Source organism: Lithobates pipiens, unplaced genomic scaffold, assembly GCF_037356315.1.
Source record: "Lithobates pipiens isolate NorthernLeopardFrog02 unplaced genomic scaffold, aLitPip1_a1.2 Scaffold_10, whole genome shotgun sequence".
In the NCBI taxonomy this organism is placed as follows: Eukaryota; Metazoa; Chordata; class Amphibia; order Anura; family Ranidae; genus Lithobates; species Lithobates pipiens.
In genome coordinates, this window is record NW_027507686.1 from 187234913 (window position 1) to 187262052 (window position 27140).

Consider the following 27140-nt stretch of genomic DNA (forward strand, 5'->3'; position numbering starts at 1 on the left):
TAGATAAGAAGCCCAGTGGCAGCTAGGTAGTTGTCCTGCAATTCCCACTCAATTGGTGTGGTTTTCCTTTCAGCCTGCCTGGCTCCCTCCACCACATCTTTCCCAACACGGGGTCTCCTCACACAGTGGAGAGCTCCTTCTCTTTCACTTTACTGGCCCGCGCCCATCAGCTGACTTTCTTTTCCAGCCTCCCGACATGGCATCTGTCTCTCTGTAGCTGAGAACTTAGGTGAGAGGTCCGCTGTGATAAGACAGTAAAGACTAGGAGCACCAGGCCCCCCAAAGTTGTGGAATTCCGGCTGGCCGCACAACAACTCATTGGTTGGGGTTCATCGCCTGGGCCCTTCAGGACGCCCCGGGCCCCCCTACACATGTATGGGTTGCCCCAACCCCTGATGGTGCCCTGTCGGTATTATCATACTGGCAGCAGTGCGGCTCCATTTATGGGGGCACCAGAATGATTTGCCTTCCAGCCCAGTCCTCCCCATATGACTGGCACTACACTGAAAGTGTAGTGGAAACTGGCAGGGACTCTTTTCATGCTGCCCCCCTGCAAAGTGCCGCCCTAGGCCTGGGCCCTGTTGGCCTAGACCAAGACACAGCGTTGATTATTGAATTACTGCCTAGTGTAATAGGGCATCGTCTCAGTTCTGATGTGTTCCAAGAGAAACACTGGAGCTCACATTCAATGTAGAGATTCTGCATTGTGGTTGCCTTGTGCTCCAATAGAGCCTGGATCAGAAACCTGGGATTGAGTAAATGCACCCTGGTGTTGTCCACAGCCAGTTCTAAGCCCACTGTAGTCACAGTAGATTCTGCAGCTCTCTTTTACAACAGCCTATAGCTAAAGTAAATGTAAACCAAATTGTTTATTAGTCTTAAATATGTAGCTTTTAATAAAATACATGGTAATCCTGCCATGAAGGTCTTTGTTTAATCCCTTACTGTAATGAAGTGACCACACTTCTGTCTCCAATTTGTTCTCCTATGTTGTCATACAAGCCTTCAATAGAGACTACAATTGTAGCACTCGCGATCCACTGTTGTCACCATCAGGAAATCTGCCCTGAATAATGCTATGCAGCCATTCTGGATTGCATGTATGAAGGTAGGAAGTGACTAAAAAAGGATGCATGGGATCAGCAGCACTGATATGCAACAAAGGATAAAAAAAAAAAAAAGTGAAAAACTATTTTTAGTTTATTTTTTAAACAAAGAGGTAACAATTGCTTTGATACACAGAGCATTATAATTGGTTAGGGATTACATCCACTAGAGGCGTGTTAAAAATTAACATTAGCGATTGCGCCTCACCTTGTCTTCAGATTTGCCAGCCTGTAGAGCTTGGTTTATGTATGCCACCAGGGCATCCACCAGCCCAGGACACTCTCGCATCTTCTGACGGGTCTCCTCACTGGCAGAACTCAGGTTCCTTTAGAAGAACACAGAACATGGATTTGACAAATAATCAATTTTGTCCCAACCCACCCACATTGAACAGCCCAGCAAGTTTCATTCATACCTGAGAAAGCCGGTGGCATTGTAAAATATCTCAGCCTCTGATGCATTCTGCTGGATGAGTGCAGAGCCTGATGATCCAGAGAGTGGAAACAGCACCCTCTCTGTCAGGGGACTTAGAGTATCACGTGCCAGTCTTGATTTCAGGTTATCACTGGAAGACAAGTTCCATAAAATCCCTAAAAAAAAACAAAATAAAAATGGAAGATATCAATTTGTCTTTTAACCATTTGAAGACCAGGACTTTTCTGACAGTTTTTGTTTATAGGTAAAAATCTGTATTTTTTGCTTGTAAAAGGATTTCGAACCTTCAAAAACACTTTTTTTTTTCTTTTAAGCAGAGGCTGGGACCTAGACCATGGAGAGGATAGAGGACTTTTCCAGTCTTCGATCACCTCTATTGTAAGCGGCTGTCGAACTGGCTTGTTGAAAAAATGATTCTCAATCAGCCGGCTACAGCCAATTAAGGGCAGCACTAATAATAGTACTCTGACAGAGGACTCCTTGCTGTCAGAATACAATAGCACAGTACAGAAGATTTCACCATCTATCTCACTTATATAGGTGATGGAAAGCTTTATCTCCTCCCCCAAATAATCTATGGCCAACATTAGTTAAACCAGGGGCTATAGTCTTTACTATACCTTTATCACTACTTGATGGTGTCTGAATGAGAATATTTTAGTCCAATAAGCAATGTCAAAAAGAAGAAGTTGTTCACCATTTACAAAAAAGAGGCTACTACTGAGATGTAGACACTTCTGTGTTAATACACATAGCTCTAAACTGTCTCTGATTTCGGGGACTGTCCCTGATTTATCTCATCTTTCAAAAAGCGTTTCCCAGTGCAAAAACTTTTCTCCCAATTACTAAATTTCTCCATTTGTAAATTTAAAAATCCAGTATAAGGGGACAATATTGGCAAATAAAGCATGTGTGGGCTTAGTCATTTTTAAAATTATTATAATTCTCTTTTAAAGGGACGTGGCAGGGGGTGTATCCTATGCCTACATCAGCACTGGTGCAAGGATTTTTGATACCCTAGACAAAACCTTATTTTGCCGCCCCCATTGGCTCCACCCCTGACTCCACCCCATTTGCCCAAGTGACAGAAGGCACCGCTATACAGGAAGCATTGGCTCTGCTTCCTCTAGCTCTGGCGCCAGTGCTGCGCTGCACCTCTAATTACACTACTGGTCTGACCGAGTTAGTTACATGCTGCAGCCTGCAGACATGGAGGGAAACCAGTGGCCGGGCACCCCTAGGCAGCAGTGCACCCTAGGCGGCTGCCTAGTTTGCATAGTGGTAGCACCGGCCCTGGCCTACATACTTTTGCTGATAGGTGTCCCTCGTTTCCATCTCAAAAAGATGGGAGGTATGGCTAATACATGGGTGGGTCGAAATCAGGTGAGGGGTTTGCCTATTTAACCACTTCTACATTTTTTTTTTCATAAAAATGTATATTTAATAATTTAAGTTTAACCGCACAGAACAACTCGTAATATTAAAAGCATATTAGTTACTACACAACTAATTTTGTAATCGCTGTCAAAGTTAAGTAAAGTTAAGTTATAGTTAAAGAAGAACTCCATCTTTCCACACATTTAACATAGCTTGTTTGGGCCAACCTGGCCCAAACAAAGTCCCAGACTAACCTGTGAGGCCACGTGATGTGCAGTATAAAAACTTGTATGTAGCTGAGGCTACATACATCATACTGCACTGTGTCTGGGTGTAAGCCGAGACTTCCACTCTCATACCCAGAACACAGAAAAGTCTACTGCAGCATCTCTCAGCCGCTCAGAGCAAGCAAAGTATTCTATCAATGAACACAAAGCTTCTTCTGATTGACTGAGGATGGAGCAATCAAGTAATTTCTCTTTTGGTATTGCCTCCTTGGTTCTAAAGAACCTTGTCCCACTACTGAGCAGTGACATGCGGTTATCACAATGAATAGAAGTGTTTTTGACCTGGGGGCTGTGAAGGACAACTTGACGTCACCTTCCCTATGTTCTTCAATACATAAGATGGTGGTGCCCAATGGTGGCTGGGAAAAAATGTGCCTGTTTAATCAAAAATGATTCCGCTACTTTACTGTGAGCAGGATACAGTCTCTGTAACTGTTCATAAGTAGAAATACATAAAGCGTACCAGTTACATTCTTTTTGAGTTCATCATCTTGTTCTTTAAGTGCCAGTAGAAGCTCATAGATGCCGTTTTCCTCCACCAGTGACATCTTGTTCTCAGGGCTGTCATAGATCAGATTGCGCATTGCTCCTGTGGCATGGCGCTGCACCTCTTGGTTGGAATGATTGAACAGTTTCACCAGCTTGGGGATGGCCTGCAAACTTCGAGCCTAAATAATTTACGCAATATGAAGCTGCCATGAGTATAATCAGGTTTAAGCCCATGATGGGTTAGAAGCTATTTTTGTGTTCACACCAATTATACTGGAACTTGCTAGGTGTAAACAATCACTCACCTGTTTCTTAGCTTCTGAATCACTGTAACAGCGGTGCTGTATATAGGCTGCTCCTAGCACCTGGAGATTGGCATCACTTGCCATTAAATATTTCACAGCTGATGGCATATCAATGTCATCAAACCTGAAATGTAATGCAGAATAATTTGATTAGTTCAACAATATCATTTGTGTTATGAAGCCCCATGCTGTTTCAAGTACAGGAGAACAAATGAGCTTGATTTTTAAAGCTAGACCTACCAATCAGATCCTAGCAATGACTAGGGGGATACAGACAGAGCTAAAACCATCATTTGCTGCAAAAGTACTAGAAAGGGCTTCAGTGACTTTTATAAAGTTCACCCATAAACTACTTCAACAGCAGTAGTGAAAACCTAGTCAAGGATTTAACTTTTGTTAAACCAATACCTGCATTTTCAGATATGTTAATAAAATACTCACCACCATTTTCTGTTGGTGGGATGCAAACTTTGCATCATCTGCACTCAGATTAATTAGAATTGCGGTCTACCCAGTGACCTACTAGGGCTCAAATGCAGGATAAATCCAGGTTCCACTGAATATCTATTATAGCTCTGACGTAGCGGGGGCATGATGGGCCTCTGCAGAGGCACCACTGCTTCCACACAAAGAGCCAGGTTCACACCCTTCTTAGCCCTTGTACACACGGTCAGACATTCTGCCAACCAAATCCATTGGATTTTGTCCGACGGATTGTGTCCGAAACTGTTGCATACACACGGTCGAACCAAGTTGTCGGAAAACCCGATCGTTCAGAACGTGATGACGTTATTTCGTTACGACGGGACTACGTTCACGCTAGTAGCCAATAGCTTTGATGTAGGAATTTGATCTGAGCATGCGTGCCACTTTGTCCGATCAAAATTCTCTACACATGATCGGAGCATGTCCGATCAGACCAGTTTGTCTGAAAATATTTCCAACAAGTTGGAAAATTGGGTCCGACGGATATTCCAAAGCATACCACACACAGTCGGATTATCCGACAAAACGGCCCGATAGGACACATTCCTTCGGAATCTCCGATCGTGTGTACAAGGGCTAATGCGTTAACATGGATTACCATGCTGCAGGTTAAGGCAACCCATTCATTTTTAAAAATTGTGCTACCAATGCGCCCCAGTGAAGTCAAAACCACACCAGACCCTTTTTGCAGGAATGCACTGCAAGCATGGTACTGCTTTGAGGTGGCATTTAAAATATATGGAACTCCAAGACTTAACACTCATTATTAGAATGTACATGGAACCAATTAAAACCAAAATTTTAATTTGGACTTTAAAAGGCGCAAAATCACTAAATTGCAAGGCCGGAATTTTGCTGACCATATACACAGCAGTTTTCAGAAAATGTAATCCAGTTTTCCCTTGCAAAAATCTAATGATCTAAACCAAATAAAATCAATGATCTAGAGAATCAATAAGTGGACTTAAACTCCTTTTTATTGGGAAGGCTGGTATAAAATGGGTGAATATCTGTCTGACCAGAACATGGGTTGTGTACATGGGTATCAGACTTGGAAGAAAGCCAAAGACACCATGCGTTCAGGTAAAATGTATTTTAGACCCTTTTGGAGTTTAGTTTTTTTTGCATTCACATAACCTCTTATGTGAGAATAAAGTAATTTTGGTTATGGGAATAGTAGGATATGCCCTGTTAACTTAAAAACCTGAAAGCCTGGTAAATTAGAACAATAAACCCAACTGAACATTGCTCTAGAGGATTTTGATCCAAATTCAAACCTTGTACTCTAAAAGGCCCCTTTCACATGGGGTGGACTGTTTGGATCAGGAAGGATTTTGGTCTGCTGATCCCTTGCTGATCAGAACAGAGCAGGCAAATGACAGATCAGTGTCTGCCAAGTTTATGCGGAGTAGCCCACTCTACTCCATGGATGGTTGGGTGTAAACTAACTTTCTGTCCGTTTACACCTGACTAACCTCTGATCTGATCCGCCTAGACCAGTGATGGCGAACCTTGGCACCCCAGATGTTTTGGAACTACATTTCCCATGATGCTCCACTACACTGCAGAATGCATGAGCATCATGGGAAATGTAGTTCCAAAACATCTGGAGTGCCAAGGTTCGCCATCACTGGCCTAGACAGAGGGGGACAGGTCCCCTTCCATCTTTTTTTTTTGCGGACTGATTGGAGGGAGGGAAGTCCATTTACACTTGCCAGTCTATAGAGGTGAATTGAGGGTCTGATCAGGTCCACCTAAAAAACAAACACACGCACACACACACACACACACACACACACACACCATATAACCTTACAGACAGGCCCCAAATGGACACTTCGAGTGGAAGGGGCCTCAATCTTTCCAGACTAATTCACAAATTCGGATCAGATCCAAAAAAATAATAATAATGCCCAAACATGGAGAACCTTTCCTACACCATTCTCTTGAAATTTAACTCATTTTGTAATGCTTTGTTTCAAACTTATGCCATTTAATTTTAACATATAAATAGTTGCTACTACTTGCTGCATGTGCAAATCTCTGTATCAAATCTCACCAACACAGAATAAAAACCATCAGAGAAAACCAGTCTGAAACCTTTTGATTTGGAATCTTGAATAGACTGCATAATATAACCCATGCGATTACACAATGGTTTCACACCACACTTTGATAGCTGGCAATAGTTGGAGCCTACACCATTGATGAGCCATTGAACAAACTTTATCCAAAAAAAAAAAAAAAAAGTTACAATAAAAATTGTGAGGTTTTAGAGCAGCTCAAGGTTTCTTCCTTGAGCGTGTCTTCACATACTGTAAGGTTAAAGTGGAAGTAAACCCATCGATTTAAACAGTTAAAAATAAAAAAAGTCATGCCGGGAATGCCAACTGCTGCCAACATTGGCTGTGCTCTCAGACAAACTATCAAACCATCCAATGGCTGGCATCATAACGAATCACATGTGCAGCACCATAGCAGTTGAAGATTAAACAGAGGCAAAAGGGGGCAGCTTCCTTGGCTGAAAACGATAGGGGAGTTTACTTCCACTTTAAGCATGAGTCAGTTGACAGCTAATTTACTTGTGCATTGAGGGGGTCATTCTAAACGAATCGCACCAAAGTGCTTATCGGTGTTGCAGTAACATGCACCTTTACTGTATGCTACTATATACGCATAGCTCTGAAGGAACCGTAAGCATGCAATTCTGATATTGGACATATTACATTGTCCTTTGTGCTGTTCTGTGTAGAAGAATATTACAACAGATTCTGTAGGTTTATTCTTAATTTGAATTTGTTTGCAAGTTGGAACAGGTATTTTTTTTTTAAGTGCAGCTCCAGGCAAAAAAAAAAAAAAAAGTGACAGTTTTGGATAGCATGGGGAAGGGTTAAAGCGGTTGTACAAATATAAAAAAAAAAGATAAAATAAATACCACACACACCTGTAAGGCAAAGGCATAATGAGCTAGTATGCACAGCAAACTAGCCCATTATGAAACACTTACCTTAGAACGAAGCGCCGGCATTGCCTCCCAGTCACCTCTGAGGGAGCTGACATGTTCCCTCTGCGTTTCTTTCCCGGGTCCACGGCTTCAGCACCGAGTGGCCGGAGCCGCGATGACAGCATCTGCTGGACCTTCAGAGCAGATGCGCTGCTGACGTTAGCGGCTGCACGCAAGGTGAATATCTCAAACCGTACAGGTTTAGGAGATATTCATTTTACTTACAGGTAATCCTTACTATAAGCTTGTCTGTAGGTACAAATGGGAAGGAGGTGCATACAACTGCTTTAACTGGCCATGCAGCGATGTGAGATTGCTAAGCGGTCTGCCGGACAGTAGGGAGCAACATGCGGTCAGCAGCAAGATGGCGGCCCAGCGGTTTCCGGGACCAGCATGACATGACACTGCCTCTGTTCTTAACCTCTCTGGCGGTCCGATTATGTCAGTGTTTTTGAATGTCAAAGTGGTATATTGTTTTGCTTGTAAATTTGTTGTTTTATAATGTAGGCCTGTAATTCTTAGGAATAACCCACTTAAATCTGCCCAAACAAGAGTCTAGTAAAAAATCCCGGATATGATAGTTTGAAACACAAAAATTGTAAAAAATAATAAATACTAAATTTTTAATCAATGTAATCAAACCGAAAACAGAAATTTGTCCAAACCAGGGTGCGATATTACCAATCACTGCAATACTAGACACTGTATATTGGTTTAGTAAACATCCGATCCCAGGTCTGAAAAATTTTGAAACATGGACTGCACAAAGTCCAACATCACAATCAGGGCGATGGAATCTGGTTTCCGTTCTGGTTCTTGAAAACTTCCGATTCGCGTAGTTATCAGTAACTATTTTGTCAATAAGTTAATCGGTCAGAAATTGTAATTATGCCAAGGGTTTGTCGTGTTCAATGTCTTTCATACCAGATGCTCCAGTAAATGAGAATCTTGAGGGCACTACCACAGTCAATAGAGCACCAAGTTCGTACATCACGGAGCTCAGTCACAGAATCGTCACTCTCAGTGTCTGATGACGAATTTCCCCACAAATCACGATTGCTCAATTCTGCAAGTGAATCTAATTCACCATCATCATTTTCTAGCTGGTCTAAAACCGTTTTTGACCTAAAAGGGACGCTTTTTGGATGTCATGGACGTTCTCCAGTTTTCGGACAGAAAGAACGGTAAAAGTGCAGGTAGGGCACTGGACAAAGAAGTAGGGACAAAACTGAGGTGACTGAAGTTTGATACAGTAATGTAATCCTATACAATCAATACATTGTACACAGAATACAATGTATTGCGTGTATGTTATGAACTTTTTGAATTCCCTACCCTGTTCTGCCCATCCAACCATCGGAAGGGAACCCTGAAGACTGATGTCGGCATCCATCAAAGGACACAGCGGGAGGTCATCGGGGGATCGTAGGGGCAAGGCAAGTAACAGTACAGGGATATTACGGTGTAATCTCGAGTGTGGCTCGGGGTTACCGCTAATGGCGGGATTACTGCCAGGGAGGTTAAAAAAAAAATATATATATATATATATAATAACAACAACACACATACATACATACATACATACATACATACATACATACATAATTTACCTCCTTTGTGCAATGGTTTTCCACAGAGTGGCCCCCAGTCTTGACTGTTCTTTTCTACCTCCTCATGGCTCAGTGGCTAGCCTGCTTTGTGTATCCATGTGAGAGCGAACACATTTTGCATTGACTACTTATGCACAGACACCAAATTGTTATTTAAAAAGCCACAAATGTGGAAAATTAACCTTTAATTGCCATTTTAACCTGCGTGTCCCACCTTCTGTGTCTGTACTAATGCCAAACATTCCAGGGTATGTAAACTTTTTATCAGGGCCATTTGGGTAATTTCTGTTCTCATTAGGATTTAAAATGGGATCCAAAAAACTATGCGATAATAAATGGCTTCATGTGCTTGTTATCCTTAACCACTTTCGGACCATGTCGCTGGCTTAAAACCAGACCACTTTTTGCGATCCGGCGCTGCGTCGCTTTAACTGACAATTGCACGGTCGTGCGACGTGCCTCCCAAACAAAATTGACGTCCTTTTTTTTTCCCACAAATAGAGCTTTCTTTCGGTGGTATTTGATCACCCCTGCGGTTTTTATTTTTTGCACTATAAACAAAAAAAGCGACAATTTTGAAGAAAAAAAAAAAAAAAAAAAAAAAGGCATTTTTTTACAATAAATATCCCCCCCCCCCCAAAAAAAAAAAAAAAAAAAAAAAAAAAGGCATTTTTTTACAATAAATATCCCCCCCCCCCAAAAAAAAAAAAATAAAAAAAAGTTTTCCTCAGTTTAGGCCGATACGTATTATTCTACATATTTTTGGGAAGAAGAAGACGAAGACGAAGCAATTGATTGGTTTGAGCAAAAATTTATAGCGTTTACAAAATAGGGGATAGTTTTATGGCATTTTTATAAATTTTTTTTTTTTTACTAGTAATGGCAGCGATCTGCGTCTTTATGGCAGACACATCGCACATTTTTGGGACCATTGTCCTTTATACAGCAATCACTGCTATAAAAATGCCCCGATTCCTGTGTAAATGACACTGGCAGTGAAGGGGTTGACCAGTGGGTGGCAGTGTAGGGGTTAAGTGTGTCCTAGGGGTGTGTTACTAACTGTGGTGGGCTGGGCTGTGTGTTAGTGAACACTGATCACAGGGAGCAGAGATCAGCGTCACTTGTTGCTAGGCAGAACGGGGAGATGCTGTTTACATCGGCACCACCGCCCCCCGTTCAGCCTCCCCGTGAGACGATCGCGGGTATCCCCACGGCGATCAAGTCCGCGGGACCCGCGACCGGACTCACGGGGGTCCCAACCGGCACGCGCGCACGTGATGGCAGGGCGGCAATTTCAACTGGACATACCTGTACGCCAGTTTGCCTGCCCGTGCATTCTGCCAACGTACATCGCTGTGCGCCAGTTGGGAACTGGTTAAATAAAATACTTTTTTTGGCATGATTAGTGATTTTCAATATTAATGCCAAAATTTCACAATTTCTGCAGGGTATGCAAACCTTTGAGCACAACTGTATATAGAATGAATTGTCCCTTGTGCTGGTGGCTAGTCTTAGTAAAAAATCTTCCATCCTCCGCTTCCCCTATACCCCTGCAGTGGTAATCCTTTGGAGCTGGGGGGGGAGGGGGAGGGTTTAATACAAGCCACGGGACCTTTGTACCCCCTTCTCCATTCATCGCAGCTGCACTATAGCTTCCAGCAATGAAGAATGATTTATGGATAAATGTGGTGAACCTTTAATAGTGACTATACAAGGTGCAGCTGCTCATATTACCCACCGTAGCACTGGAAGACTACCTTACTTCAGGTGGGGCAGTAGAGTACTTGACATTTCAATTAAGAGAGCTGCCACCACCACCTCAAGGAACACTTCTCAATCATTCCATGTATGTACCATCCCTTTTGCCAAAATGAGACAAAAACTGAAGCTGAATACTTTTTAAATCCAAAATAAGTTGTCCATCGGCAGCTGATAAAACATAAAAAGTTCTTTAGTAAAATATGTTCTAGGGGCTTTGAAATATATGGGGGGGGGGGGGGGGGGGGTTAAGATTAGCCAAAACAGATCTTTTAACCATAGTATGCCATTTAATTTACTAACTTCTTAATCTCCCGGAGGCTAGCCTGCCAGCACTTACAGTTTTGTCCCCTTTCTAGGTGGTCTCACCCCTCCCGTAATGTAAAAATTACACTCTCACATGGACTGGGACACCAACTTTAGTGCCTGGGAAGATGGGCCAACCTAGAGCAAACACAGATTTCAATGGGTTTCGGACTTAATACAAGTATTTGCGCAGAACCCCTAAATACTGCAAACATCTTGACATGAAGTGTTTTTGTTTCTCTTATTAGCCTGTCACACTAGTGTTTAACCAAAGTAAATCTCTGCTTTACCTAAAACTGCTCCCTCACTGGCCGCAATGCAGAATCCCATTTGCAAGTGAGGGAACAGAATGGAGTGATATCTCACAGGTCCAGAGAGTGAGGAAGCAACACCAAAAGGAAAAAGAAAAGTAGACATTTAAAGTATAAACTAAAATTCTAAATTTTTGTCGTTTTGGATAAAGTGGAGATGGCAATTACCGTAATCCTGACAGGTGCTCCAATCCATCTGTGCCCCGTTCGGGAGATCCACCCTCTCCATTTGTCCTGTTTATGGTCATCAGTGAAAGTAAAAGAAAATCCCATTTTTGGGTTGTCCCCAGAAAATTAGAGGGCAATTACTGCAATGGGGACACTAGTTCTGGTGACCTGGGGCTGTCCATGAGATTCCATTAATTTGCAGAGAGTTCCCCCCACTTCCTATTTGGCTATGGGACAGGAAGCGCAGGTAAATCTCCCCAATGGGACAAAGATGGCAAAAATAAACCTTACATGTTGTGCATAAAGTTCTACCTTAACTTTTTTTAGTCATTTAATGTTTTTTTCCAGATTCATTAGTGTGATTCAATTAGCATGTACACAGAGGGAATACACTGTATGCTGAAAGGCAACTTCTCAACTTTATTTACAGGCTCCCATATGTATAACAAAAAAAAAAGGGTCATAAACAGAACCCTCCACATCCAAAAAAGATAGATAAATAGTAGCAGCAGCCCAGAAACACGTTAACAGACACTGCTATTCCAGGTCATATAGCCAAACGTCTGGACAAGTTTGTGGAACTTGAGAACTTAGGACAGATTTTACACACTTGCTTCCAGCAATGTGTACTGTTACACTTGCTCACAATCAGCAAAGCAACCCAATGTAAAATAGAACTGTCCTCCGAGTAGGAAATTGGTATACCAAGAGTCATGTGCCTCTGAGCTTCAGCTATATACAATAAGGGACAAAGGTCTGTGGACTACTGGCAATCATAATTGTATGAGTTAGTTGGACATTCCATTCCAAAACCATAAGTTGTGCAAAAATGGACAGAGTTAATACCTTGAAGAATGTTCTTCAAAATACTTTAACTTGTTTGTTTGCTTTTACCATTGGATTTTGGAATGGATAGATGTTCCCAGTTGAAAAGCAAATACATGGTTAGAAATTTGTTAAAAAAAAAAAAAAAAAAAAAATTGTACATCCTGTTTTATTGCCGCTTCTCATCATTAAAGTTGAAAACAAACATTGATTTGACCCCACTAGCGATTAGAAACTTGAAGGATTGCTCTTAAAGCCAAACAATTTGAAATTCTACTAGTGTATGTTCAATATTACAGAAGACAGGTTATAATTCATCATCCAACACCGTCACTTATATGTTCTCCCCGACGTTTTTTAGTTCCTTAACTTTTCAGGAAGCCAATATACAAAGCTCCGGTGTGTGGTTCTCATACTCTGATGGAATACTGCCCGAGATGGTGAAGCTCAGGTGTCATTTGTTGACAAATAATAATAACAACAACAAAAACAATACAGGGCTTTATAGAACGCCAACAGTTTGTCCAGCACTTAAAATAAAGGCAGACATTAAAAGTTGGTATAAGAGCAATCAGAGGGCCTGTATGCTAGACCTTGGAGAAAAAATTGCAGAAAATCGCTACTTTAGTAGAAACTTACCCACTAGTGAACGAATGCTGACTCATCAGGCTTTTGTTCCCATCAAAAACATCTATGCCTCTTAGCTCTTGAACTTGGTGTGCAGACTCTGCCAGGCTTCGCACAGACGGGGCTCGAGAGGTATGCTCCATTGTAGTTGTCACATACCCAGAGCCTGCTCCAACGGACTGTATCTGTTGAGGTCCAACTGAATTCAAGGTGCCATACGATCCAGAGGCGGCACGATTGCGATTGTTGCTTTGAAAACGTTGGAGGGTGCGCATGGCAGGTGCACGAATTGTCCGAGTCTGTACTACCTCTGCTCGTTCAACCCATGAGCCTCCGCCACCATCCTGACCAAAGGTTCCCGAGAGGGATCTCTGCATTGTGGGTGCTGCACTGACAGAAGACATCTGACGATTATAATAAGCGGGTTGAGAAACTGCCACTTGCTCATATCGGTCATCACCATCTCCAATACGTAGTGATCTCAGAGACATTGTATCATAATCTCTTCGACCTGTATAGGCCTTTTCATGGTAGGAGGATGGACGGGAGGTGGCATATCGTTGTTGCTGCTGCTGCTGCTGCTGCTGCTGTTGTGGTGGAGGTACACTGATTCTCTGTGAGGCCCCAACATCCACCGCAGAGCGTGAAGAGTAGCCTGAACGCATGCCCCCGAGGGTACCATATCCAACTGAGCGGCTTGACTGTAGAGAAAAATAAAATAAAATCAATATTACCATATAAAATATGCATCTTCTCTTTCTCTGCCAACACATATGTCAACAAACCCCAATAAAATAATCATTAAAAGGAAAAAAAAAAAAAAAAAAAAAGGTTTTTGGGACTTTTAATGAGCCTAGCACCAAAGGGATGCCTGCCTCCATCCCTATCAACAATATGTAGAAGAGGAGGACAGAATTGGGACTTTGAATGAAGCACACACAGTAAGAGAGTAAGTCAAGTGACTAATATTTATTTTGCATAGTCCATGATGTTATAAAAACATTTTGGGCATCAACCTCTAAAATGCTCTGGGCATACAGCCTCCTTTTGGTCATGTGGAGGGGGTGGATACTTGGTCCCTTTTCACCGATGTCATGCTATATGTGCCGGGCAGTAGGCATCCTCGTGGCGTACTGTTGCCGTCGCAAAGTCACTTTTCAGCGACCACACTGGGGAGATGGATCGGCACTAATCACCGGATGGCTGAGCCACCCAGGTGAAAGCGCTCCCACTCTCCAGTGGTGTGTTCGCCTGCCTGATTTGGAACCAGGACGGTTCTCCCTCCCTGCACGATTACATGCACATATGACACTAAGCTCTCTCACCAATCACTTTAGGTTTCCTCCTTGTCTACACCCTTTTTTCATGTTTTGGTGGTCATTGTCTTTGCCAGTTTTTTTTTTTTTGCCCCATTGTCACTTCACCACATTTTTTCCAATATATATACTTTTATACACAACACATGCACAGATCCATATGTGGTCTGTTTCACATAATCTCCTCACATAGATATTTGCATCTATTCCACAGGCATTGCATCTAACCACCCTGGGAGTGTCTTTGGTGGTGGTTACCTCTCCCACAGGCCACCTCTGTGCCGGTGGCTATGCACTACGGCTCTTTTTGCGAACCCTGATGCTGTTTTACTGGCCCGCTGATGCAGACGTGAGTTGGACACCCAGCCTTCAAATTAACTATAATAATCAAATTACTTTGCCAATTTTTATCTAATAATTTAATCATTTTTCTTTCTATATAATTTTTTAGAATTATTCCATGATGTATGCGCCTGATAAACAGTTGGAATACCGCAAAACGCGTAGAGCCTTTAGCCATTATCTCTTATCTCAATCATGGAATATCAAGATTCATATGATCCTCTCCGATTCATAATTATTTAGGCATTTTTTAAATCAATCTTTTAATTATTTAGTTACCATGGTTATCCACAGCAAGAAACGTGTATATACATGCATTTACTGTGTTTTATGTGAATGTTTATTGGATTGTAAACTATTATGAATATATTAGTCCATGATTCATTATGTGGAGGCTGTATGCCCAGGGCATTTTAGAGGTTGATGCTCAAGATGTTTTTATAACATATCATGGACTATACAAAATAAATATTATAGTCACTTGACTTACTCTCTTACTGATGTGTGCTTCATTCAAAGTCCCAATTCTGTTCTTCTCTTCTACAAACCCCAATAAAAGATTATGGCAGAAGACATTCTTAGGTATGATTTAGCCCAGCCTTCCTCAATGTATACAGTAAGAACTCCTGAAATAACTTTTCAGTCTCAAGGAACCCCTACTATATCTACAACTCATAATACATTAGTGTGATGGTCAGTGGGAACAATGCTCCTTTACACTTGGTGGTCATTGGGAAGAATTAGTCCCCAACAGATGGCTAAAAAAGATCAAAAAGGGGTCAGTGGGAACTTATCCGAGTGGCAGAAATTGCTCATTGCTCCAGAAACCCCTAGAAAGCCATGGATGAACCCTGGTTGAGAAACCCAGATTTAGCCATTGTGAACACGGCCTGTTAAATTTTGCTCACTTTGCATACAATTCATTTAGCACCTGTTTAACAGAGAGCAGCCAGAGGCAAAAGAGAATTGGACCAAGTGTTGTAGGCAATTGTTTAGGAATTATTAGATGGTGAATATTGGACCAGCACCAGTCTACTCTGCCTGCTTCTTCCGTTAAGTTTTCAGCATCTACTTGATCAGTTCATCTTGTGCCAAAATGGTACCTCGTTAATAGGAAAAACATACAAAAAGCACAGAAACCCACACACACACACACACTATACATTTTTTTTAGTGAGTTATTTAATATTTCACAAAAGAAACTATTATACTGGCTTTGGAAATTCTCTAATACTACACCATTCATCTCTCCATATAAAACAATACAATAGTGTTTAGGTAAAAACCTAGTGAACCACCAATTACTACAATTACTATAGTAATAGTATGACCACCCCGTTCTTTCCATCCACAGTGAGAACCTAAAACACCTGGGGGATTCATTAAAGCTATGAAAGGCACTTTTCTGTCTGTTTCCGCAAAGTGGAGTTCCACCCATTTAAAAGGTCAGCATCTACAAAAAGTGTAGCTGCTGACTTAATAAAATCGGACATTTACCTGTCCCATGGTCCAGCAATGCGGGCAGACGAAGCCTTGCTCCCCTACCCCTCCTCTCTGCTGCACCGGCATTGTAACTGTGGGTGCCCTGTGAATGGCCGGGCACTTTTCCGTGATGTGTCCCAGAAGATTGCAGGGGAGGGAGGGTAACTTCTTTCTGGCACCGCGGAGCCCTGGGACGAAGTGGCAGCTGGATGCCTCTAAAGAGAAGGTATCCACCCCCTCCCCCCCCCCCCCCCAAAAAAAATAAATAAAATAAAAACACATGACAAATGAGGCATGTCAGGGGGTCACCACTTAAAAGCGGACGTTCCATTTTTGACTGGAACTCCGCTTTAAGTACTATCTGTGTCTAATTCAGGCAAGCATTTGCATTAGTGTCCATAACATCCAACAGGTGAAACATTCAGGTAGTCCTTGTTACTGTGATTTTAAGAACTTGTTACTGTTGCAGGCACATCTTCATAAAGGATTACGGTCAGTTCTCAGATTAAAAAACTGGTGGCGATTAAGACCAGGTCTGAGCTGGCATACAAAAAACTAAGCACAGACAGGGCCCACTCTGTGTACTGGCAATGAAGCTGTCATAAATGTGCCAGCTTCCCACACAGTACTATATTCTGACCCCAAAAAGTCCTACTATGTATGTGAACTTGAGTGTACAGTCAATTATTGCCCTTGGAGGTATTATCCCTATAATCTATAAAGATAGGGGCACAACAAAACTGGGACTTTAATTATACCACCCAGGGTTTAACACAAACTAAAATCCAAATACTACTTTGGACATATCCTTTAAAAATCTATTTTAAAAGCCATCCAAGATTTTGTATATGCATAGTCTTGAGATCAAGTTATAAGGTCGACACATTTCGTGGGGAAATCAGGACCTGGGATCTTAGCATAAATGCTACTTTAAATGAACTTGTTGGTGAGTGGTTGGTGGCAAAGCCTGCCGGCCCGTGGGGAAACACCAATACCGGATCACTGCCCAAATAAAAACAGGTGTTTGATATGCCTAAAAACTCATAGCAAGCGTCTATCCCATCTATATCTAGAAGAAAGCCTGCCAAAGGGAAGGATATTGGGATATACAGCCCATGGACTGGACTGTTCTTACAACCAAGTGTCACCAACCTGCATTGCCGTGTGCGTCAGAATGGTGGACCCCATTTAGCTGTTGGCTGGGATATTCCCTAGCCAAAGGCTAAAGTTAAACATAGATCCAAAAATACTATAGGAGGTCAATAGCCAAATATGACAATGCCTATATTTGGGAAATGACTTGTGACTTGGTGGGCAGAGCCTCATAAGGAACAGTGATTCGTTTTTCCCCATCAGGTCCACCTGGCTGTTGATTGACAGCACAGGGCTATGGGCAGATTTAAAAAAAGTTAGTATGGATCCGCCTACTGCTGTTCCCCATCAGGCTCCGCCCATCCCAAGACAAAACTCCTTGGACATGCACCTGTGAGTGTGACGGGTGCAATGGTCAGGGAAGGAGAGTGGGAGCACACTGAGGAAAAAATATCCAGTATGGATGCTCCAACCCCAGGGCTGGCACAGACTGATTCATATACCTGGCAGAGACAGGTATATGAATCAGAGTGGAAGCAACAACAGTTTCGATTCTGCACCTTATGGAATTCTAAGGGGTCTCTTGGACTGTGAGCTCTTATGGCTGGCCACTCACTTGGTTTCTATCCCGTTATGAAAAGATTAGTCTGCTTACATTTCAATCTCAATGTATTCCGATCTCTGACAAATGATGATGTCATTAGAAAGAACTCTTTCCCAAAATAAGCAGAATAAAATCACTTCTACATAATACACCCATTCTACTCCAACATAACATTTTTTTCACACTATTCAACTCCCATTTTATGAGTGCTTCACAACTCTGACAAATGTTATTATAGGAAATGGCAGCGTTAAACATTCACCTATAAGCTCCCGAAGGCCAATTCTCCTATACTCCAATAGTCACATGATTTATACGACTCCAGCTGATGTATTTCCTCATTCTTATATGTATGTGCTGAGCTTCCTGTGTTACTTTTCGTTTATGCTCTATAGGAGCCAAAAGCTCAGGGAAGGTGTCAAAGAGCATGATTATTCTGCTTTGGCTGCATGCCTTAGCAACCACAGTCTAAATGGAGACCGTCATTTATTCTCAATTGCACTATAAATGCACCTGCATTACAAAGCACAATGGTGCATTGTGGTACATTCTATTATAAAAAAAATGATGCATGGTTATTGGGGAGACACCTAAAGCTCCTCTGATATATAGTATTTAGCATTTTACGTTTATGCTCTGTAGGATCCAGGTCATTCTGCTTGGCTACATGCTTTGGCGACCACAGTCTGAGCTTGAAGCCATCATTTATTCTCAATTGCCCACCAATGTATCTGCAATGCAAAAGCACAGCTTACGGTGCGTTGTGGTACATTGTAATGCAATAAATGTGCTTTTCCAGCCTGTTCAAATAAAAGCCTTAATGCAAAGTATAAACATGTATGCTTCTTTTATATATTGAATACTAAATGTGACTTTTTCCACCTTTAAGATTTTGTTGGGCATTGCTTAATCCTAGTAGCTGGCTTCTGCAATTTGTTTATTTTTGGTCACATAGCCCATTGCCATTTGTTGCTTTTTAATGAATTTGATTGATAATCTGGGGTGTTTAGGCACTCACCTTGGGTCAGTTGCCAAATAAAACACTTTTTGGTATATTTTGTTTTTCTAATTTTTTTATAGTATATATAGATATTACTATATGGTTTAAAGGAGAGACACCTGACACTCTTTAATGTGGTATTTATTACTGTTAGTTTCTGCTCTGTATGATCCAGAAGGTCAGGAAAGATTTTGAATGACTGTATTTTTCTACTTTTTGCTATGTGCTTTGGCAACCACAGCCTGAGCTTGAGACCATCATTCATTCTCAATTGCACTCTGAAGCACAACAACTCGTGTTGCATTGTGGTACACTGTATTGCAAAAAATTACCCAAGTCCAAATTTTTTGTGCAGGCTAGTGCTTTTCCAGAAAAATTATGCAAATAAGTAGGCAGTAACTTGCAATAATGTGAATATGCATTAATGTGATGCACCAGGTCTCAAAAGCATGAATGGGTCCTCAAGGTTTGAGTTGAGCTGTGACCATAGGCGACTGTCTTGTAACGACTTGCAGCCAGTCATTTTAACATAAACCTATTTTTTTCCCCCTAGATAGAAAAAGCCTTGCCTGAAAAACAGGCCCACTTTCCCTAAATAGAAAATTCTTGCCTGAAAAACAGGCAAATTTAACGTACAGTAGTAACGCTAGTTCTAACATGACTAAGAGCCAGCAATAAAAGATAGGATTTGCAGTGGATTATAAACATATTACAAGATGCGCATACATTGTATGAACAGTGGTAAATGTTACCCCACCCTACAAAGCTCAATCAACAAGTACTCACAGCTATCCTTTGATCGGAGTTGAGGATCTGGGAGCGGGAGCTGTAGGAAGCTGGCACAGAACTGTACTGGGTTTGAGTCGTGTAGCTCTCTGTGTGAGAGAAAAAGAGCGTTATTCATCAAAAATAAAATAGAAGGTCTATGATCTCCACAAGAACTCTGCAAGCGTGAACATCATAAAAGCTGAAGCAGCAAGCAAGACTAATCAGGAAGTCTCAGGTTATAAAAAAACAAAAAAAAAACAAACAGAAATCAGATTTTTTTTTTTTCTCATTTTATGTCAACTAGTTAACACAGCATGAAAAGCACCCATGAAAGCTCCCATTAATGTACTGCTCAAATGTTGTTAGTAATTTCAATCTAACTAGCCTTGCCAACTCCCTCACTGCTCGTGTTCATTCTACAGGGGACTTCAGAAATCTGCACAGAGAAGTGCCGCAATGTTCAGAAGTAGGTTTTATAGCAAGTCTCATTTCTAAATGGAATCTGGCACTAGCCTGTTATGGGCAGAGGGACATGTTTTCTTGCTAGCCTCCCCCCACCCCTCTTCCAGCAGATAATTACGCTCCCTACTGTCCTGTTCGACTGCAGTAGTCCTGACCATGTTCAAGGACAGAGCATGTCCCATTTAGGCCCGAGTACTGATTCATGGGAGGGTGGTTATACTCTTTCCAAGGGCTCCTTGAGGTGGACTGACTGAGGGAGTGCAGGGAATGGAGAAAGCAAATGGGTATTCCAGAAAGGGCAACTGTTAATCGTAAAAGGTAAAAGCTTACACACAAGAAGTAGGCACAGTTCAATCAGGGTTTGCAAATGCTAGCCTGGAGACCATCAAATTCCAAAAGGCATAAGAAAGAAGCAGCTCTTATGTTGACCTTAAAAGCATCTTTTATCTCAACTTGGAGTCTGCAGAATGATTTTTGTGGAAATACTGGCTGTAGCATGAAACAAATCCCAATCACTGGGTTATTTCAGAATAAAAAAAAAACAAAAAAAAAAAAAAAAAAAAAATTAATATCAGCTAGGAACATCTAAGCCCTTGTGCACACGGTCGGACATTCCAACAAACTCCGTCGGATTTTGTCCGAAACTGGTGTTGCATACACATGGTTGGACAAAGTTGTCAGAAAATCCGTTCGTAAAGTGATGACGATATTTAGTTACAACGGGACTACGTTCAGGCTAGTAGCCAATAGCTTCTGTCTAGGAATTTGATCTGAGCATGCGTGGCACTTTGTCCGATCGGAATTCTCCAAAAACGATCGGACAAAGTCTGATCGGATCATGTTGTCGGAAAATTTTCATATCCAGCTCTCAAACTTTGTTGGTTGTACATTCCGACAGAAAAAAAAAAAAATCCAATGAAGCCCACACGCGGTTGGATTATCCGACAACACGGTCCGATCGGAACTTTTCCGTCGGAATGTCCGACCGTGTGTACAAGGGCTTACACTGACATTCTATTGCCCAGAAGGGACAGCCCAGGAATGTGCAGTTTGGGGAAAATGTCTGCACAAGTATGTGATTGGGAATTAAGTCATGTTCTGTTGATCGGTACCTTTACATATTGGCCAGGCATTCCTTTAGTCCCAGATTTCTCCAGTTTGCTTGGGCTAAAAGGTGCCTACAGATTTTAGAGGGGGGCACATACAAACTAGCCATAATAAAATCGTTCTGCAAACATACATGTTCACTTCTATGAAGATGAAGCCGTTTGGACATAAACAGTGCCAGCTTATCTAGTGTGGCATGCCGCATAATAGCATTTTGTCTGGAATCTGCAAACCAGTGGGTTGACACTTCAAATACTGGCTCAGCCTGGAGAGGTCTGCCATGGTCCAGAAGTAAATACAGACATACGATTGCTGCATCTGATTATAGCAGACCAAACCAGGTGAACAGTCTGATGCGCCTGTAGGCAAATTAGGACAAAAAGTGTAGCTATAGCAGGACATATGCACATTAAGACTTCTGTCACCTATATAGCTGGTATATAGGCAAATAACTCCGGACTGTTGTGCGTCCTTAATCTATGACCTCAAGTGAATATATTCTAAGGAATGCATCTACTTTAAAAAAATAGCAAATACAGCATTCATACCAGAAGCAAAATGAAGACAAAATGTTTACAAAGGGTTTCATCCCTCTACAGCAAGATAAATGAGCCAAAATATGGTCAGCAGAATACAGCTGTGCACCTATATCTGATACTGAACACCACCATACCAGAATTAAAGTATGAATGAATGATTTGTATAGCGCTGTAAATGCAAACTGAATCGCCTCAAGGCGCTAGATCCGACCCGTGTTGGACTTCGTTCTTAAGAGGTGGGTATTGAGTTTTTTCCTGAAGGCCCGATGGTTTCCTTCCAATAGGATGTTTGTGGGTAGAGTGTTCATAGCCATGGTCCTTGGACTGCGAATCTTCATTCTCCCCTAGGTATTGCCAACATTTTGTTAGCAAGAGAAATCTCTACAAGTAAGGGGAACTCCGTTCTTAGACAACGGACATCAAAACAGGTGTCCCTTTTGGAAGGTTTACTCTCACCTATAGTTATGGTGACTGTAATATTTTCATTTTTTTCCCCTCACTGTCTGAGTTACAGCAGCCAGCAGGGTCAATGGAGGGCATACCTACCAAATGAGGATACAGACAGCAATAAAAACCTATTTAGAGTGCCAACCCTTCTCAAACTATCCAAAACCAATAAAAAGGTTTTTGGCTATACGTAAAAAAAACAAAAAAAAAAAAACTTTTAAAGTAAACCTATACTGAGAGAGCATGATGGCTGCCATTGCTCGGCTATAACAAATTCTAGTTGTTCCAATATTTCAGTACTTGCACTCAGACAGGTATATGCAAGTCAGGACTTCTTATTTTGCCAGTTATTCTGATAGTATTGAAGACAGCCAGGAAATTCAGAAGGATGTCGGCAATGGCATACATCTGTAGAGCCGCTGGAATAGGACTGTCCTCAAAGGCTGCCCTGACATTGCAAGCCTCCTGACACTTTGGATTCTGACATTATTCAAAGAAAGATCACGCATGCACAAGACACCAAAGCAATATCAGAAATTGCAAATGGATACCTTTTTTTTTTTTTTTTTTTAAACATAAGGTGAAAAATTTATACTTTACTGGATATTGTGAAGATAACAATGGAAAGAAAAAATGTAGAATTTAGGTTTACCCAAAGTGCAACTTTAGTATAAACAGAACTACAGAGACATACAAGGAAATGGCAGCAACAGTGAACCCAATGGTTGGAGCCAACAGATCTCAATTACTGTACAAAGTTATGAAGAGGCACAGAGCGTAAAAAAAAAAGTCATAGCACCCACATTTAAGTTTGTTGAAGTCAGCCCAGTGGAAGAAATGATCAGAGGTTGCTGCGAGTTATTGCACTTTGCCTTGATAAGCCCTTTGACTTCTGCCCTGCCTAGTCAATTGACTTCATGCCGCTAGCACTTGAGCCCAAGGTTACATTGCGTAGGCTGTATTTAGATTGCATGGATTCACTTTCCTCCATTCACTTGCTGATTTTTTTTTTGAGACAAGGAAAAAAAAAAGCTGCAGTAACACCGATTTGCAAAGTTTATTGGATATAAGAGCAGACATACTGGGCAATGCTATGCTATCTGGAAGTATAGCATATAAAGAACATAAAACGAGCACAACCCCCTCCCCCCCCATTAGGACGATGTAGTGAAAAATCCAGGCAGTTGGAGAAATAGCCTTTGGTTTCACCACTTAGTGTTTTTTTTTTTGTGATTATTCATATATTTTTAGTGCAGCAGAGGAGCGGCTGTCCATCACAGGTTGTGCATTAGGTGGCCTTCACCAGAAAATTCTACAGGTATTTGAGACTTTGCAGGAGGACCTAATGCTGCGTACATACGACCGGACTCCGACGGAATCATTTAATCGGATATCGTGTGTGGGCTTCAGCTGACTTTTTTTTTTTCAAAAAGTCAGACGGACCCAGAAATAGAACATTTTTAAAATCTTGCAGACAGAATCAATTCCTATTGTGAAAACCGTTAGTCTGTATGCTGGTCCGACAAACCAAATACGACACAAGGGCAGCTATTGGCTACTGGCTATTGAACTTCCTTTTCTAGTCCAGTCATACATCATCGCTCTCTAAACGAATGGACTTTGGTGTGCTCGTGTATGCAAGTCCGTTTGGGCGGAACTCCATCGGAAAGACAGTCAGAGTTTATTCCGGCGGAAAGTCCGGTCGTGTGTACACGGCATAAGTGAACTGTATGTTCAGTTGCATATACAATTGAAGTGCTGCAATACTTTTTTTTTTTTAATACATCATTCCAGACACCATTTCATTAAACATATATTTTGTTTTATAGGTCTTCCAGGTTACTGAATACAACAGGTCTGTAGAAACAAATGCTTGTACTGGTCTGAAAAGCAATATAGCCGATTGTGACACACTTAGCAATAAAAGGCCAATGCAGAGCAATGTGAAAGCAAACACTCGTCCAGAACCTGAGGCGATGAATAACGGAGGATGAAAGGAAAAAGGTACACAACAGTGATGTGTACATATCTATCCACACTTTCCATCCTGCAAGATAATGCTGAATACGGTTACATGAACCTTAATACTGCCCACATTCTTACAAGCAAAATCAACTGGCGGCAAATATCAGGGAGAGCAGATGTCTTTAGTGGGATCCAAAAACAGAAAAAATAAAATAAAAAAAATAAAATAAAATAAAAAGCTAACAAAAAGAAGAATGGCTGGAATCTTGTTTCTAGGTCATTACAGGGTTTCTTTTATCCAGTAGGCAACCTCAAAGGCAGGGGTGTCAAACAATTTCATCTGCAGTATGTCTTAAATGTATAATCAGCGCAACAATATTGGGATATATGGCATCAGTAGTATGGTTAACCTCAAAGGGCCAGTTGTATTTGTAACATTATGTATCTTTTTATTATTCAGGAGTACGCTACGTACAGGGTGCAGAGTTCCGGGGTGCACGGTTCACAGTGCTGCACAATGCACAATGTGCAACACTAACCCTCCACCTCTCCCCCAAAGCTTCCTTGCATCTCTACCCATGTATTTGGCTGTATCATCTCTCCCTGATGTGTACCATGGGTAGAAGGTGATGGAGGAATTACTTAGTGGGATTTCAGGAGGGGTAGCCTTTACTCTGAAAAGTGGTCAACTATATTCCCTGCAGTTGAACCATCAAGGTTCAGGATATAATTTCTAGACTTTTACTGTAAATTCTCCCCTTTAGGGCTAAGCTGGATAGTGTAAGAAGAATATCTCCCTCTCCCTCTCTCCTTTTGTCACATTTCAGGCTTCAAACATAAAGATATAACATTTTTATTTTTTGTGAAGAATCACCAACAAGTGGGACACAATTGTGAAGTGGAACGAAATCTATTGGATAATTTAAACTTTTTTAGCAAATAAAAAAACTGAAAAGTGGTGCGTGCAAAATTATTGGACCCCTTTACTTTCAGTGCAACAAACTCACTCCAGAAGTTCAGCAAGGATCTCTGAATGATCCAATGTTGTCCTAAATGACTGATGGTGATAAATAGAATCCACCTGTGTGTAATCAAGTCTCTGTATAAATGCACCTGCTCTGTGATAGTCTCAGGGTTCTGTTGAAAGCGCAGAGAGCATCATGAAGACGAAGGAACACACCAGGCAGGTCCGTAATACTGTTGTGGAGAAGTTTAAAGCCGGATTTGGATATAAAAAGATTTCCCAAGCTTTAAACATCCCAAGGAGCACTGTGCAAGTGATCATTTTGAAATGGGAGTATCAGACCACTGCAAATCTACCAAGACCTGGCCGTCCCTCTAAACTTTCAGCTCAGACAAGGAGAAGACTGATCAGAGATGCAGCCAAGAGGCCCATGATCACTCTGGATGAACTGCAGAGAACTACAGCTGAGGTGGGAGAGTCTGTCCATAGGACAACAATCAGTCGTACACTGCACAAATCTGGCCTTTATGGAAGAGTGGCAAGAAGAAAGCCATTTCTCAAAGATATCCATAAAAAGTCTTGTCTAAAGTTTGCCACAAGCCACCTGGGAGACACACCAAACATGTGGAAGAAGGTGCTCTGGTCAGATGAAACCAAAATCAAACTTTTTGCCCACAATGCAAAACGATACGTTTGGCGTAAAAGCAACACAGCTCATCACCCTCAACACACCATCCCCACTGTCAAACATGGTGGTGGCAGCATCATGGTTTGGGCCTGCTTTTCTTCAGCAGGGACAGGGAAAATGGTTAAAATTGAGGGGAAGATGGATGCAGCCAAATACAGGACCATTCTGGATGAAAACCCGTTGGAGTCTGCAAAAGATCTGAAACTGGGACGGAGATTTATCTTCCAACAAGACAATGATCCCAAACATACAGCAAAATCTACAAAGGAATGGTTCACAAATAAAACGTATCCAGGTGTTAGAATGGCCAAGTTAAATTCCAGACCTGAATCCAATCGAGAATCTGTGGAAAGAGCTGAAAACTGCTGTTCACAAACGCTCTCCATCCAACCTCACTGAGCTCGAGCTGTTTTGCAAGGAAGAATGGGCAAGAATTTCAGTCTCTCGATGTGCAAAACTGATACAGACATACCCCAAGCGACTTGCAGCTGTAATAGCAGCAAAAAGGTGGCTCTACAAAGTATTAACGCAAGGGGGCCGAATAATTTTGCACGCCCCACTTTTCATTTTTTTTATTAGTTAAAAAAAGTTTCAAAAATACAATAGATTTCGTTCCACTTCACAATTGTGTCCCACTTGTTGGTGATTCTTCACAAAAAATAAAAATTTTATAGCTTTATGTTTGAAGTCTGAAATGTGGCAAAAGGTTGAAAAGTTCAAGGGGGCCGAATACTTTCGCAAGGCACTGTACATCTACAAGAGCACTAGATCAACTAAACAATGTTCTCAGGTTTTATTACAGCCAGTGTTTAACATTAAACATCTGCCTATCTACAGGAGAACTCTAAATCGGGGTCAGACTCACCACTGTAACTAAAGAATGCTAAACCTAGGTGCAGCTCCATCTCCATTCTTATCCGATGCAAGCTGCAATGAAGAATAGAAATCTAATTCTGGCCGCTGAGTGTACAGTTCACAATTCCTGACACCAAAGGAAGATGTGTAGGATTCTAAAATGACCATAAGAGTTCCAAAGATCTGCAAGGTGAGCTTCTAGTGTTGCAACATGCGCTTAACCTCTTCAGCTCCAGAAAGGTTTACCCCTCATGACCAGGCCGTTTTTTGCAATGCGACACGGTTACACTTTTTTTTTAATTTTGAGCAGGGTTCCCCTTAATTTCCATATCAGACTCAAACGGCCTGGTAATGGACTGGGGGGGACCCCATGCTCTTTTTTCCAATGAGTTTTATCCATATTGCCGAGACCCG

At 41.6% G+C, this 27140-nt stretch overlaps 1 protein-coding gene across 2 annotated transcripts in view; it reads right to left on the reverse strand.

Moving 5' to 3' along the window:
* PKP3 (plakophilin 3) overlaps positions 1-27140 on the reverse strand; it is a 135358-nt gene that overhangs the window by 13169 nt on the left and 95049 nt on the right. For both annotated transcript variants that reach the window (XM_077460739.1, XM_077460738.1), the window contains 6 exons: positions 19718-19806; positions 13108-13796; positions 4001-4124; positions 3670-3874; positions 1523-1697; positions 1315-1432 (listed from right to left, as the gene is read on the reverse strand). In XM_077460739.1, coding sequence (XP_077316865.1) covers positions 1315-1432; positions 1523-1697; positions 3670-3874; positions 4001-4124; positions 13108-13796; positions 19718-19806 — 1400 coding nt within the window. The remainder of the gene's footprint in view (positions 1-1314; positions 1433-1522; positions 1698-3669; positions 3875-4000; positions 4125-13107; positions 13797-19717; positions 19807-27140) is intronic.